At 43.7% G+C, this 15,697-nt stretch overlaps 1 protein-coding gene across 3 annotated transcripts in view; it reads right to left on the bottom strand.

Moving 5' to 3' along the window:
* The window catches only part of TEX2 (testis expressed 2), a 117,175-nt gene that overhangs the window by 50,370 nt on the left and 51,108 nt on the right, over window positions 1–15,697 (bottom strand). For all 3 annotated transcript variants that reach the window (XM_012803209.2, XM_023511122.1, XM_023511121.1), the window contains exon 2: window positions 13,597–15,265. In XM_012803209.2, coding sequence (XP_012658663.1) covers window positions 13,597–15,240 — 1,644 coding nt within the window. In that variant the 5' untranslated portion in view covers window positions 15,241–15,265. The remainder of the gene's footprint in view (window positions 1–13,596; window positions 15,266–15,697) is intronic.

Raw genomic sequence — 15,697 nt, 5'->3', positions numbered from 1 at the left:
GGATTCGAACCCGCCACCTTAGGTGTACGTGGCTGGTGCCTTAGCCGGTTGAGCTATAGGTGCCGAGCCTGAGGTCTCTCTTTTTTGTTGAAGTTGTCATTGTTGTTTACCAGGTTCGAACCGGCCACCTTCAGTGTGTGTGGCCAGCGTGGCGCCCTAACCACTGAGCTATGGGCGCCAAGCCAATTATCTGATTTTTGAATAAGAAAAACTTAGTGATGACAGTTAAGTTGTTTCTTTCCAATTGCTTTCATTTTGTCTTTCCTAAATCATAAAAGGCAGAATTATCCAGGGAGGAGCTGTCCAATGGAAATATAATGTGAACCATAAATGTGAGTTATAGAAATATATATTTATTTTTTTAGTGACAGAGTCTCACTCTGCTGCCCAGGCTGGAGTGCCATGGCATCAACCTAGCTCATAGCAACTTTAAACTCTTAGGCTCAAATTATCTTCCTGCCTCCGCCTCCTGAATAGCTAGAACCTTGGGTGCCTTCCACAACACCTTGCTAATTCTTCTATTTTTAGTAGAGATGGGGGTCTCACTCTACACTGTTCAGGCTGTTCTTGAACTCCTGAGCTCAAGCAGTCCACATACCTTGATCTCCCAGAGTGTTAGTATTATATGTGTGAGCCGCTGTGTCCAGCTGAAAATATGTAATTTAAAATGTTCTCATAGCCATATGAAGAAAGAAAAAAAAACAGATGAAATTAATTTTAATAATGTATGTTATTTAACCCAAAATATCCAAAATATTACTTCAACATGCAGTATCAACAACTATTACTGATATTTTATATTCTTTGTTTCATACTGAGTCTTCCAGATTCAGTGCGTACTTCACTCTTTGAGCATACCCCAGTTGGAACTACCATGTTTCCCCCAAAATAAGACCTACCCAAAAAATAAGCCCTAGCAGGATTTCTATGCATTTGTTAAATATAAGCCCTACCCCATAAGCCCTGCATTTCTGGGAGGAGCGGTAAGGAAGACTGGAATACCTTTTATCTGCCACAGCTCCTTTCTCCCAGCCACTGGCACCTGCGCGGGTGCACATGTGGTAACCCCGGTCGCAGGCATCCTACTGTGCATGTGCGAATGGCTAGGGGAAAGGAATTCACACATCACCAGCGCCAGCCCCACTAACAAGGTCGGCTCCCCTGTCAGGTTCCAGAAGAAGATGACTTAACTGTATTTGAATAAATGTGGATTGTTGTATTATACTTAATAAAAATAAGACATCCCCTGAAAATAAGCCCTAGTGTGTCTTATTGAGAAACACGGGGAAACACGGTAGCTATCCTTCAAGTGCCTGACAGCCACATGGGGCCAGCGGCCACTGTTGTATTTGAGACAGCAAAGGGCCAATTCTTGGGTCTAAGCTCTTTGGCCCTGGATGCTTGGCTCAGCCAGAATGGGCAAAATCTTCCTCTTTCTTCTTGGGGACACTTCCAGCAACATGTAGTTAGGCAAGAGGTGCCTAACTCAGTCCCTGGCAGTTTTCTGTGGTTTTACTAGGCACTTCACATAATTAAATGAGAGAAAGTAATCTAAGTCATCTCCAGATGAAAGAGTCTATTGTAGAGATTTGAAATCCTTTCTAAAAGCTAATCTGCACTATTAAAAACTCAAGAAAGGGCAGCACCTGTGGCTCAAAAGGGTAAGGCGCAGCCCCATATGCCAGAGGTGGCAGGTTCAAACCCAGCCCTGGCCCAAAACCCCCATAAAACTCAAGAATATTAATAAAAGTAATCTAAGTAAAATGCTTTTTAAAATCTGAGAGGTCTATAGGAAAGTTAAAAGTTAATTTATGAACAAACTTACATCAAGTTTTTAGCTTTCTCCTTTGACTTCTAGATTTAGGAAATAAGACAAGACACAGGCACACCCGGGGATACAGAGCACACCGTATCTGCCCATTTGTTCACAGGACAGACACTCACTACTCTGTCCCACTTTAACAAACTGCTGCTCAATTACGGTTTCTAGGAAAATTCTTATCCCTGGATAACAAGGGCCACCATTTCCACAGTGCTTTGGGGATTCAGTTTTGAGGCACAAAGCTGGTGCCCAATCCAGTAGCCTGAGCTACCTCCTTAGCAGAAAGGCAGCTGTGATAGAGCTTTTGCTGGGCCACACGACCCAGCTCGGAGGTGAGTGTGCAGTTATCCCCCTCTGCCCACAGCTCTGACAGATACAGGTCACCTCTACCACTCACCAAATTCCAGCAATCCTAGAACCACCTGATTCAGAGGAATGTGAAAGAGAAAAAGGAGTTTCAGGACCTGCTTTTGCAGTTCAAAAATAAAAAGCCCAACTTACTGCTGCACTATTGGGAGGCGGAGGTGAGAGGCAAGTTGGGAACACCCAGAGGGGCCCCAACTTCCCTTCCTCCACTTGAGCCTGGCTTTCTCCCTACCCCGTTTCCCCACTAGCTGCTCCTTTTTTATTCTCCTCCCCCCCCCCTTTTTTTATTAAATCATAGCTGTGTACATTAATGCAATCATGGGGTACAAAGTGCTAGTTTTACACACAATCTGAAATGCTTTCATCAAATTGGTCAACATAGCCTTCACGGCATTTTCTTAGTTATTATGTTAAGACATTTATATTCTACACCTAGTAAATTTCCCATGTATCCTTGTTAGATGCACTGTAGGTGTGGTCCCACCAACTACTCTCCCTCCACCCATCCTTCCCCCTCCCTTCCCCTCCCCTCCCCTCCCCTCCCTCTCAGCTGCTCCTTTTCATCTTCAGATTTCCTCCTTCCTCAACTACCACAGTCTTTCCTTATGTTAGAAATCTATCAGAGGCTGAAGTCCACAGCTACCAAATAAACACAACCACGAATCGGGATTTGAACTGCATGTCTGTTGTGAACAAACATTTGCTTTCCTCCTTGAGACCCTGCTTCATCCACTCCTAGGTACATGATTAAGCCGCTGGTCAAAACACACACAGCAATTGCCTGCCTTATCAGGACTGCGGAGAGTCTGGCAGACCTGGGTTCCAATGTTGCTTTCACCACTTACCAACTGTGCTCACCTCTGCAGGCCTCCCTGGTCCCGACCTCACACTCCCTGTTCAAGCCAGAATGACAGTACTTTATGGTGGTATAGTTTACTTGCACTTGTAAACCATGGCTTTCATGCTAACACTAGTACTCATGACACTAGCCTTGCTGAGACGTCAGCCCACATTACCACCCAGGTACTGCAGGTGCAGTATCGCCTTCACTTCTGCCAATTCCCTACGATCCTACAGGGAGGAAAGCAGCAAGAGAAGGGAAGTGATTTGCCTCCTAGCGGCTAGAAACTGGCAAATCTGGGACTTAAACCAAGTGTGCCTGTCTCTGAGGCCAGGCTCCCAGCTCAGCTCCACGTCATAGCCGTGTCTACAGTCTGGCTAGGGCCTTGGCCTCGTCACTCCTCAGGTCATGGCAAAGATGACACTCTCCCAGGAAGCCTCTCCCATCACCAAGGCTCAGCCCTCTGTTAACTCTCCTTTAACTGCATCTGTGAATTGCCTGGTTTAGTTAACTGGGCTACAACCTCCATATGAATGGGGTTCACTCTGTCAATCACAGTTGAAGCAAATGTCTACTGACTGAATACATGAATGAAGCCTAATTCAGAGAGTGGTGTGAGGATTAAAGGACATCTATGAAAAGCATGAGTAAGCACCACAGGCCTGTGCGCCCCTCGTCGCCTGTATGTACGGTGCTAGCTGCAGGAGTGGTGATTAGCAAAGGAACAAGAGCAAGCAAGGAGCTAGAAAGTCACTTTTCAAAGAGAAAAACCAAGTTAAAACTGCACAAAATAATACAGAATGAGAAAATAAGTAATCCCAGAAAGAATCTTAAGAATTAAATATTAGGCTCGGCGCCTATAGCTCAACCAGCTAGGGCGCCAGCCACGTACACCTAAGGTGGCGGGTTCGAATCCCCAGCCCGGACCCGCCAAACAACAATGACAGCTGCAACCAAAAAAAAAAGAAAATAGCCGGGCGTTGTGGTGGGCGCCTGTGGTCCCAGCTACTTCGGAGGCAGAGGCAGGAGACTCGCTTGAGCCCAGGAGTTGGAGGTTGCTGTGAGCTGTAATGCCACGGCACTCTACCCAGGGGCACAGCTTGAGGCTCTGTCTCAAAAAAAAAAAAAAAAAAAAAAAAGAGAATTAAATATTAAAGCTTTTTAGGACAGAAATGGAATTAGCTACTTATCTAGAGCAGAGAGGCAGTTGACTGAACCCAGATTTCCTCCTCCTATCTAAGGCATTTTCCAGACCATCACAGGCTTTGATAGGAAATGCTGAGAAGATCACAGGAGCTGCCATGCAGAGAGGCCTTAGGGAGGCTCAGGCCAAGAGGCTGGCCAGGCAGGCCTCTCCTCCAGCCCTCTCCAATTTTGTCTCCAAGGTACCCCTATCCACCTGAGACCAGACTGCTCCTGCAGAAAGCAGTGTCCTGGTGCACACCTAATCACCTTGTGATACCATTAATCAGCCAATTTTTCCCCCAGATTTGATCAACTCTCTGGATTCAAGCTGCACATAGAATCTCCAGATCTCAGCCGTCAATTATCAGATGTTGAGACAGCACAGCAACTCTAAGGCCTTCACCCTGTTCTCCATATAGTCAAGTGTCTACTGCTCAACTGTTTTTAAAAACTATTTGACAAGGTCTCACTCTATCATCGAGGTTGAAGTACAGTGGCACAATCACAGTTCACTGTAACTTCCAAATCCCAGGCTCAAGCAATCCTCCTGCCTCAGCCTCCTGAGTAGCAGGGACTACAGGCATCATCATGCCCAGCTGGTGGGATGACAGGGGTAGGGAGAAAGCCAGGCTCAAGTGGAGGAAGGGAATTTGGGGCCCCTCTGGGTGTTCCCAACTTGCCTCTCACCTCCACCTCCCAGCTAATTAAAAAAAATTTTTTTTTATAGAGATGAGGTCTCCCTAGGTTGCCCAGACTGGCACCTTAAACTCCTAGCCTCAAGCAATCCTCCTATTTCAGCCTCTCAAAATTCTGACATTCCAGGCGTGAGGCTGTTCTAAAACTCTTAACCCTGAATTTCTTACCAGGGAAAGTATTTTTCCAACTTTATTAGAGACATGGGGCTGGGCATAAAGAGATATAGCACATAGTTAGCAACTCATTCCAACAGTTCAAGCAAAAACACTCAAGAGATGCTCTCAACCCACACTACTCAGCAACTCAGACAAGCCTTGTTTCTTTCTGAAGCTGGAACTGTTAAGATGGAGACAGTGCACGCCACTAAGGACAATGACCCAGTCAGCCAGGCTGCAGCTGTCTGGCCCACAGACTGGCTCCTATACTCGCATTTGTGAAAGGTCAGGGGTTTCTCCTTAATTCTCCGCTGAATTTAAAAAGTCACATGTGACTGAAAATACAAACCACAACCTATAAAAGGGTCCATTTAATACTTGGAAAAATTAAAAGCTACAATTAACCTTTTGCCAAATAATAGAGTCTGGAAGAACCACTACTGTGCTCACTTTCAGTTGCAGTGCCAGTCAGGGTTCAAGGCCAATGCTCTCTTGCTCAGCTTGATGTAGAGCTGACCAGAAAAAGCGCCTGCCCTCTGGCCTGATGTAGCAGTGGGAATTTCTCTATCTTCAGGGTGCCAGGGGCATGTTTTCACCTGCTGTCACATGGCTGTGCTGGCTTTGGAGTCTGCCTGCCATTCAGATCCTTTGCCTCGTTCCTTCACCTACTCTCTCAGGGAAGGAATAAATCTTAACAAGAACAGAGCCAGGACCTGAGCCCATTGTTGCTGAAAATCATCTCTGAAGCACACAAAAGGTGATCACTCTTCCATCCCCAAAACTAAAACATAAGCAGGATTTTGTCTTTACCGGGCTTAAATCCTTTTTGGTGTGTTAACAGTTTAGAACTGGAGTCATCAGTTAAAGCATGTCATCACAGATTATGGAGTTTGAGAATATGGCAGGAATAATCTAATAAACTTTACAGAACTTTAGATATAAATTTGATTTTATCCATGAAAGACAGCCCCAGAGCATTCACACCATGAATGACAGCCTCAAGCAGATAGCCAACATTCAGAATAAGTGTTGCTCCAAGATACCATGAAGAACATTAAAAACACATCTATTAGGGGAGGGAAACACCAGTATTATCCACATCCTCCAACTGCCTGCTTCAAGCTCACTTCATAGCAGTGACACCAGAAAGACTGGAATCAGGGCTAAAGTCACAGACTCTATTTGAGAAAATGGTCTTTATCCCCCAGCTTTCCCATCTTTGGGGGCAGCATCTCCCAAACTCAAGTGACCACAGAACACTTTTTAAATTATAATGAATTGTCAGATGGTAGTAGATTAAGGGATAACATGCACACAAATTAGAAAAAAAAAGAGAGATCTCAAATAAAGCCCTGAAATAACCAAGGTCTGAGTTATGTTAATACATTATAAACATTAAATCACATTAACAAGTGTTGAAATTTTAAGATAAAGCAAATAAATTAGCAGCCTCTGAACTTTTCGGATTGTACATCTTTATCAATTACAATTTTCTAAATATATATCAAAAATATATACCTTTAGTTACAAATTATATACATGTTCTAATATAATACAAGAAAGTAAACTACAAAAATAAAGAGAAGAAGGGCAGTGCCCATGGCTCAAAGGAGTAGGGTGCCGGCCCCATATGCCAGAAGGGGTGAGTTCAAACCTGGCCCCAGCCAAAAAAAAAAAAAAAAAAAAAGAGAGAGAGAAAAAAATTAAATGGTTAGTCTTTTGCTAATCATTAGTTTCCACCATGGCAGCTTCGTATCATCTTCAGCTGACACCTTAAGACACACTATTCATACTCTGGGGGAGATCCATGGTTGATGATATTAGATGTAAACCCGTATTTCAAGTAATGTCACTGATAATTTCCAAGATTTGGGCTAAAGTCCTATGGTCATAGGTCAATTATCAGCAAGGTGTCTTCAGCAGCCCACTTTGGACACCACTGAAAGAAGCAACAGAATGAAACAATGTGTTAACAGCAGCAGCTTGGGCACCAAGGCAGAAACCACACTCATGCCCTGCAACCTCGTCTTCGGGATACAGCAAGCTGCCTCTTAACAGCTAATTACTGTGCAATAAAAACAGTCTTTGATATATTCCGTACTTTCCTTATAAGGCAATGAAAGGATATCTATTGATTTTTTTTCATAGTTAATTATCTTACTCTTCTAAGATCCTTAGTGCCCATAGCCTCTTTCCTCATTCCATGAATAATACCTGGAAAAAACCAAACAGGATTGGCCCTGATATACCAACCTAGAATTTTTTTTTTCTTGAGACAGAGTCTTACTTTGTCATCCTTGGTAGAGTACCGTGGCATCATAGCTCACAGCAACCTCAAACTCCTGGGCTCAAAGTGATTCTCTTGCTTCAGCCTCCCTGGTAGCTGGGACTATAGGCACCCACCACAACGTCCAGCTAATTTTTAGGGATGGGGTCTCGCTCTTGCTCAGGCTGGTCTCGAACTACTGAGCTATAAATTTGGAGGCAGAGTGGAAATTGAGAACTCCCCACCACACATATTTCTCTAGCCCTCCTTCCACTCCCTTTGCACTCAGGAGGACAGCACATCTTGAGCACTAGTCAGAGCTAGATGACTTCCAAACAACAAACGTCAAGTTTCAAATCCTGTGAAACATGGACCATTTGGCTTGTCCATTTTGGTGTGGAAAGGAAAAAAACTTCTAGAAAGTTATACTTCTGGTTTAGTGATTACTTTTCGTCTTCTTAAAAGATTGACTCCTATTAACCTCCAAAAAAAAAATTTTTTTTTTGAGAGATTGTCTCACTCTGTTGCCCAGGCTAGAGTGCTGTGGTATCAACCTAGCTCAGAGTAACCTCAAACTCCTAGGTTCGAGAGATCCTCCTGCCACATCCTCCCAAGTAGCTGGGACTACAGGCATCTACCACAATGCTTGGCAACTATTTTCTATTTTTATAGAGATAGGGTTTAACTCTTGCTCAGGCTGGTTTCAAAGGCCCAAGCTCAAGGGATCCTCCTACCTTGGCCTCCCAGAGTGCTGGGATTACAGGTGTGAGCCACTGCACCTGGCCCTACTTTTTTCTTTTTTTTTAAGCAAATGTCAGGGATTTCGTTTAAAAGGCAACTTCACCAGGAAATGACAGGGTCAGTACAAACTTACTATCTAAATTTTTTGATAGAATCTAATTCCTTCATTCATCTACTCATTCGTTCATCCAACAATTAACTTAACACATGGCGGATGCTGAGGATACAACAATAAGAAAGATGGACGTGGCCTACTCACCCAAGAGCCTATGGCATGGTAAGGAAGACAGACAAAAACCACAGAACTATAGCTCTGATAAGTACTGTGGAGGCAAGGCAGACAGGGCTAGCTGTGCCTCCACAATTTGGCCACTCCTTTTTTTTTTTATCCATATGTGTAAGAAGTAGACTGAGGGCCATTCCTTTCTATAATGTAGGGCTGTTGCTGAGAAGAAGTTGCCCAGGTCAGTAGCAGATTCCCAGAGCCCATTACATTTTAGAGCAGTGATTCTCAATCTTCCTAATGCTGCGACCCTTTAATATAGTTCCGGTGGGTTGTGACCCACAAGTTGAGAACCACTGTTCTAGAGGATTACATTACATTATAACTAGCTCACTCCAATAGAATGTGAATGGAAATGATGTGTGTCACTTCTGGGTCCAGGCATTTAAGTAACTGTGTCTTCTCTTCACTTGATCTTTCTGCCAAAAACCAGATGCAGAAAGAACTCTAAGACCCTACAGCAAAGGCTGGAAAACTGGGCCAGAGAACTATTTCTATAAAGTTTTATTGGAACACCACATTCATTTACATATTATGTACAGCTAATTTCTTACTATAGTACAGAGGTGTATGGTTACAACAGAGACTATATGGCCCATAAGCATAAAATGTTTTCTATTTGGCCCTTTAAGAAAATGTTGGCTGAGCCCTGGGCAGAGCCATAGATGGCAAGAGCCTGGGCCCCTGCACCAGTATGTGTGGGAGGCCACTGACCCACCTGGAACACCCACAATGGACTGTTACAGAGGACAAGAAAGAAATTCTAATATGTTTTAATTCCTAGTGTTATCTTAACTCATACATGTTAAAATAAGGCATTAAGCATTTAATAAAGCATTCTGTTCACTAAGAAAACAGAAGAAGACAGATGATCAAAGTTAGACTCCACTATTTTTATCATAGCATTTGGGTCCTAAAGTTAATATAAATGTTGCTCAATGTTTTTAAATGCCATAGCTTTATAAATTGTTCCTAGGATTATGAATCTTCCATTCAGTAAAATTAATCAAGCCCAAAGAATATTTGCATTTGAAATCTCTGACAATCCTCAGTTATATCCCTTTTCTAGAGAACTGTGTTATGCCAGGTTTCTAAAAACAGCCCTGCACACCAAGCAAAAAACTTCAAGCTAAATATATATTTTTCCTCATTAGTTACGAAGTTATTCTAAACAAGTTAAGGCTAAGAATGAAGAAGAATTTTTTTAAAATGATCTGTTGTTCAAATATCAATCAGGAAGAATATTCATGAGGCAGCCTAGGGCAATTTGCTTGGGTACTTGTTCTCTACAAGGGAAATTCAAATACATTTATCGCAGGCACCATGGGCATAACACCTTCCTTAAAAGAAAAAGTCAGTCCTGTATGGCTCCACCACTCACCACTTGTGTGAACTGGGGCAAGTAACTTAACCAAGAAGGTTGTGATAAGGATTGGATGAGATAAGGTACCCAACACTTAGCCCACTTGAGGTGTTCAACATCATAACATTGCTCTTACTGTTTTAGTGATCAAATCAAAGCAACCAGACTGGCCCATAACATAAAATCCCATTCCACTGGCATCCTCTGTGTAGGTAGTAAACTCTTGGCAGAGGGCAGTGATTGGATCAACAGTAAAGACTGACTGGATTAAAATTAAAATCTTCCCGTGTTTGCTTTAGCAGCACATATAAAATTAAAATCTTCCCGGCTCGGTGCCTGTAGCTCAAGCAGGTAAGGCGCCAGCCACATATACCAGAGCTGGCGGGTTCGAATCCAGCCTGGGCCTGCCAAAGAACAATGACAACCATAAAAAAAAAAATAGCCGGGTGTTGTGGTGGGCACCTGTAGTTCCAGCTACTCGGGAGGCTGAGGCAAGAGAATCGTGTAAGCCCAGGAGTTAGAGATTAATGTGAGCTATGATGCCACGGCACTCTACCCAGGGCGACAGCTTGAGGCTCTGTCTCAAAAAAAAATTAAAATCTTCCCATGGGAAAGTGTTATGCTCATAGTGCGTGGGATAAATGTATTTGAATTTCCCTTGTGGAGTAAAGTAAATACTCAAATCAGTTTAAACTGAATGCCGCAGCTGGTAGTTAGGCACTGCATTAGTACCTAGCATAAGTACCATTTCTCTTTGCTAAAGTTAGTACTAACTTACTTAGAGAGCATGTACTTCAGGTAGTCAGAGCACCCCCATCACAAAAAGCTTGAAAATCATGCATACTAAGTCACTATTGCTCCATTTCATATATTAATGCTAAGCTTAAGCATATCACCTCCTCGACATTCAACACCAGCTTCTCTTAAAGAAGAAACTGTCTCAGGCTGGGCGAGGTGGCTCGTGCCTGTAATAGGAGGCCAAGGTGGGTGGATTGCTTGAGCTCATGAGTTTGAGACCAGCCTGAGCAAAAGTGAGACCCCTGTCTCTACTGAAAATAAAAAAAAACTGAGGCAAGAGGACTGCTTAAGCCTGAGTTGGAGGGTGTTATGAGCTATGATGCCATGGCACTCTACCCAGGGAGACAGGTTGAGACTCTGTCTCAAAAACAAACAAACAAACAAACAAACAAACAAAAAACAGTCTCATAGCATACTACTATGTGAAAGAAAGAAAAATACAATTCCATTAAATCAAAACAAAGCGTGGGTGAGTATGCATGTGATGTATACACTCATAGTGCAGAAATTCAAATTAAAAAAAAAAACAACCTAGAATATATACCAAATCATTAACTGTAATTCTCATCCACTAGTATGATTAAAAAGTAATTTTTTTTTCCTTTTGGTTTCTTGTATTTTTAAAACATTGACCATGTATTTCTTTTAAGCAAAGAAAAGAGATTATGAAATTAAAAAACAAACTATTTTGGACCCTGAAAGAGTTCTTCACCTTGGTTTTTTTTTTTTTTTGTAAAGACAGAGTCTTACTTTATCACCCTCAGTAGAGTGCTATGACATCACGGCTCACAGAAACCTCCAGTTCTTGGGCTTAGGCGATTCTCTTGCCTCAGCCTCCTGAGTAGCTGGGACTATAGGCACCTACCACAATGCTGGGCTATTTTTTTGTTGCAGTTTGGCCGGGGCCAGGTTTGAACCCACCACCTTCAGTATATGGGGTCCGGCTCCCTACCCACTGAGCCACAGGCACCACCTTTCACCTTTTTTGTAATAAAGAGAGATTATACTGCCACTTTTAGAGGATTCTTATTTAAAAAGAAGAGAGGAAAACCTATTGATTTAACAGAGAAACCTAACAAGCTTTGAACTGGAAAAGCTAGAGATTAAAATCAATAATTAGGGTTCATAACTGCCCCAGGGAAACCAAGTTCTCCTTTTTGTACATCTGTAACATAAGGGCTTCTCCAGGCAGGTCCAGGCCTGAACTTTTTGCAAAGAAGTGTCATGGGAAAAGCAGGAAGAGGGCACAACACGACTCTAAATCTTAACTCCATTACTTAAGTGGTAAGAGACTCTGGACAAATGACCACCTTTCAGAGTCTGAGTCTCTTCATTTGTAAACTGGAAGCCTCTGACCCCTATGAGTAATTGTGAAGTCAAATTACATAACTTTTATAAAGCAGTATTCTCTAAATTTTTCTGATTCCATGTCCTATCTGTAATCACATCTGCAGTCAGCTTTCTATATCTGGGGGTTGTGAATCTGTAGATTCAATGAAACACGGATCAAAAATATTTTTTACTGGCTTGGTGCCCACAGCTCAGTGGGTAGGGTGCCGGCCATATACACTGGGGCTGGTGAATTTGAACCATGCCTGAGCCTGCTAAACAATAATGACAATCATAACAAAAAAATAGCCACGTATTGTGGCGGGCACCTGTAGTCCCAGCTACTGGGGAGGTTGAGGCAAGAGAAATGTTTAAGCCCAAGAGTTTGAGGTTGCTTTGAACTGTGATGCCACGGCACTCTTACTGATGGCGATATAGTGAGACTCTATTTTAAAAATAATACAAATTTTAAAAATACAGCATAACACCATTTATATAGCATTCATATTGTACTAGGTACCATACATAATCTAGAGATGATTTAGAGGCATAATCTCCAATGCCTAGGCTGCAGATCAGTATTGGTTCGTGGCCTGCTAAGAACCACGCTACACAGCAGGAGTGAGTGTCAGGCAAGAAAGCAAAGCTTCATCTGTGTTTACAGCTCTTGACCATTGCTCACATCACCGCCTGGGCTTTGCCTCCTGTCAGATCAGCAGCAGCACTGGATTCCCGTAGGAGTGGTAACCCTACTGTAAACTGTACATGCCAGGGAGCTAGGCTGCTCATTCCCTATGAGAATCTAATGCCTGATGATCTCAGGCAATAAGGTAACATGCTTGAATTATCTTAAAACCATGTCCCCACCCCCACTCACAGCCCATGGAAAAATTGCCTTCCTTGAAACCAGTCCCTGGTGCCCAAAAGGTTGGGGACCACTGATTTAGAGTACACAATAGGGTGTGTAGGTTATATGCAAACACTACACCATTTTATATCAGGCACTTGAACATCTACAGACTTTGGTATCCTTGGGGGTCCTGGAACCAATCTCCCATCAATACTGATGGAAGATCGTATATGAACACGTGTGTGCGTATGACTTACAAACTATTTAAGCTACTTTTATGTTATGTACTATACTTTTATATCACGTATAATATGAAACATATACAATGACAAGAAATTTTTAAAATGTGCACTAATACAAACAGAAGTTCTAATATTTTCTTCCTGCATGCGATGAAATGTCCCAGGCACCCCTGAGGAGGCCCAAAGCCTGACATCTAACACACAATGAAAGGTGATGTCTCTTTCTCTAACCCACGCCCCCACCAGGCAGAGGAAAGAGAAGCTCCAGCAAGGCCAGGCACTGACAATGTGCTTTCTCTTCCTCCTTCCCTTCCTCTTGCAATTCCAGGAGTATTTAGCTCTGCTTCAGGGTCTCAAGAATATTTAACTCCAACATACTCAGAAACAACAAATCCTCAGCAAGCAGCAAATCCCTGGCAAGTTTAGAGACAGACCAAAATATGTAAACCCAGAGCCATAAAGATCTTTGAAAACCTTCTTGGTAAATCTGCAAACCTTGAGCTCAAATGAGGTTTACCACACCAGTCTCTTAGGCCCCAAGGCCTTAAAAACACTGCTAGTGCAAAAACTTTTAACACCGAACCAAAACCCTTTAGATGTAAAATAAGGATATACGTGAGGGCAGGCATGTGCTAGCCAGCTGCCGGGGAGAGGCTTACCTTTAGTATTTCAGGTTCTTTGATATCCAGAGATCTTGTTTTCCAGGGTTGCAGATTTTTATGTAACTTGTGAAATTTATGAGCACTTGGTGGTGTAAAAAACCAAATCATGCAAACAGCAGTCATGAATCCAAGGCCAACTCCCAGGAGGAGTCCACTGATGTAGAGGGGAAGCGGAAGGATGAGGTACGCATAGACACACAATATAAAGAAGCCCAAGGTCTTCACTGGTAATTCCGTGTGCTGTACAGCCATGTCCACCTCGTCTTCACTGTCAGGGACCACCGTCCCGTCATCCCCGAGCACCTCTGGCTTGAGAGGGACGTCTGGTGGCCTATCAACTCCACTCTCCCCCTCCATTTCCAAGTCAAAGTCCTCAGCGTACAGTTCACAAAACTCTTCATCTTCTTTGCTCACTAAGGCAGACAAAGAACATTTTTCAAGAACTAGAGAGCTTGTCTTCAGGCCTAAATCCTTCAGACTGCTCCCCTGGGAGCTTTTCGGGTCTACTTCTCTCACGGGCTCATCAGTCTTTGGGGGGTCAGTTCTGGGAGCGGTGGAATCACTCCCATAACCGTCCCCCTCGGAGTCCCCCTCTTCCTCCTTGATGCTATAGTTGTTATTGCTTTCCAAGTGCCCGTTCAAGCTGGACAGATTGGAGAGTTCTGAAGCACTTGAAGATAAGGCTTTGGGCCTATGGCTGCCACTTTCTTCCCCTATAATTTTACTAAGGAGCTGAAAAGGCTCATATATGACTTCTGAAAGGCGTCGTTTAGTGTCTTCAATTTTAGCCTCCATTTCGGGCACTTTAAAAAAGGAGCGAGTATCAGAGGGAGAAGTCAGGGGGGAAGAAGGTGCAGTTTTGGAATCTCCACCTGTGTTTCGTGGTTGTGTGAACTGCTTGAACAGGTGTAAGTTGAGTTTGGAGTCAGGTGGCTTGTAGGACACTGTATCTGACTCCTGCCGAGAAGTGTCCGTGGACAGAGACTTGACTAATGTCTTCATCAAGTGCCTGTGCCTTGGGGGGTGTGGGGATTCTTTTGGCTCCACCTCAGTCGACAGGGACTTCACAAGGCTCATGAAAGGTTTTGTGCTGGAAAGGGCAGAGGATGAGGCACTGGATGAGAGGACAGGAGACTTGGAAGGCGAGGACAATGGGGAGGAAGAACTGGTTTTCTGTTCAGAAAGGGATGACACACTAGGAGAGCTTCCTAAGGGCCCCGATGAAGACGACCCTGGGGACAGAGCCAATGGCACTGTACTTAATACCTGTGCTGCTGGAGAAGGGGACTCCAACAGTTTTACAGTGTTCTCGGAGACGGGCAAAATGCCAGGGGCCTGGGACATGGACAGTCCATCTGCCAAGATGGGTGAGGCAGCAGGACCAGTGGGGTCATAGCCGCCCTGGGGTTCAAAGTAGAGGTCTTCCTTGGCTTCAAGCCCTGTTACAATGCTTTGGTCGTCCAGCCCCTCCTCAAGGTACTCCCTGAACTCCTCCTCCTCTTCCTCCTCCTCCTCCCCAGATGCCGAGAAATGAATGGCGATGGTGTCTCGGGACACGGACCTCTGCACGTGCACTTTAGGGGCTGATGGTTTTGGCATGTCAATGGTTTTCTCGGCATGGCGACCATTCAGACTTGTCATTGCCGGCTTCACAAGGGCTCAGGCTCTGTGAAAACAGTGAGAAAACCAGAAGTCAGAGAGCAGTTTCTCTGCAGGAGACACCATCATTTGCAGAGAGGAGCCCTGCTGAAGCTCAGTTTAAGTGGTGATTATGCCTTTACTTGTCAGATGCCCACTGGTTTTCACTTCAGTGGGTTTAATGGTTTAATTTTCACTAGATAAACTTCAGTTAGGTATTCTCTTTTATGAGCAAACTACATACCAGTGCCATAAATGCCATACAATCCGTCTTACTTCACAACATCCAAACAATTGTTTCTTCCCTTATAACTGGCTCATTTCTATCGGCAAGTCTCTGATTTCAAGCCTTGAAATATCTGAACAATAGATGTTACCAGCATCACTTCAGAAGTCCAATAGGATGGCTCGGCGCCTATAGCTCAACTGGCTAAGGCGCCAGCCACGTACACCTAAGGTG

Source organism: Otolemur garnettii, unplaced genomic scaffold (assembly GCF_000181295.1).
Source record: "Otolemur garnettii isolate 467f Iridium unplaced genomic scaffold, OtoGar3 scaffold00018, whole genome shotgun sequence".
Classification (NCBI taxonomy): Eukaryota; Metazoa; Chordata; class Mammalia; order Primates; family Galagidae; genus Otolemur; species Otolemur garnettii.
Note: the sequence above shows the minus strand (reverse complement) of the source record. Positions and strands in the feature narration are given on the sequence as shown.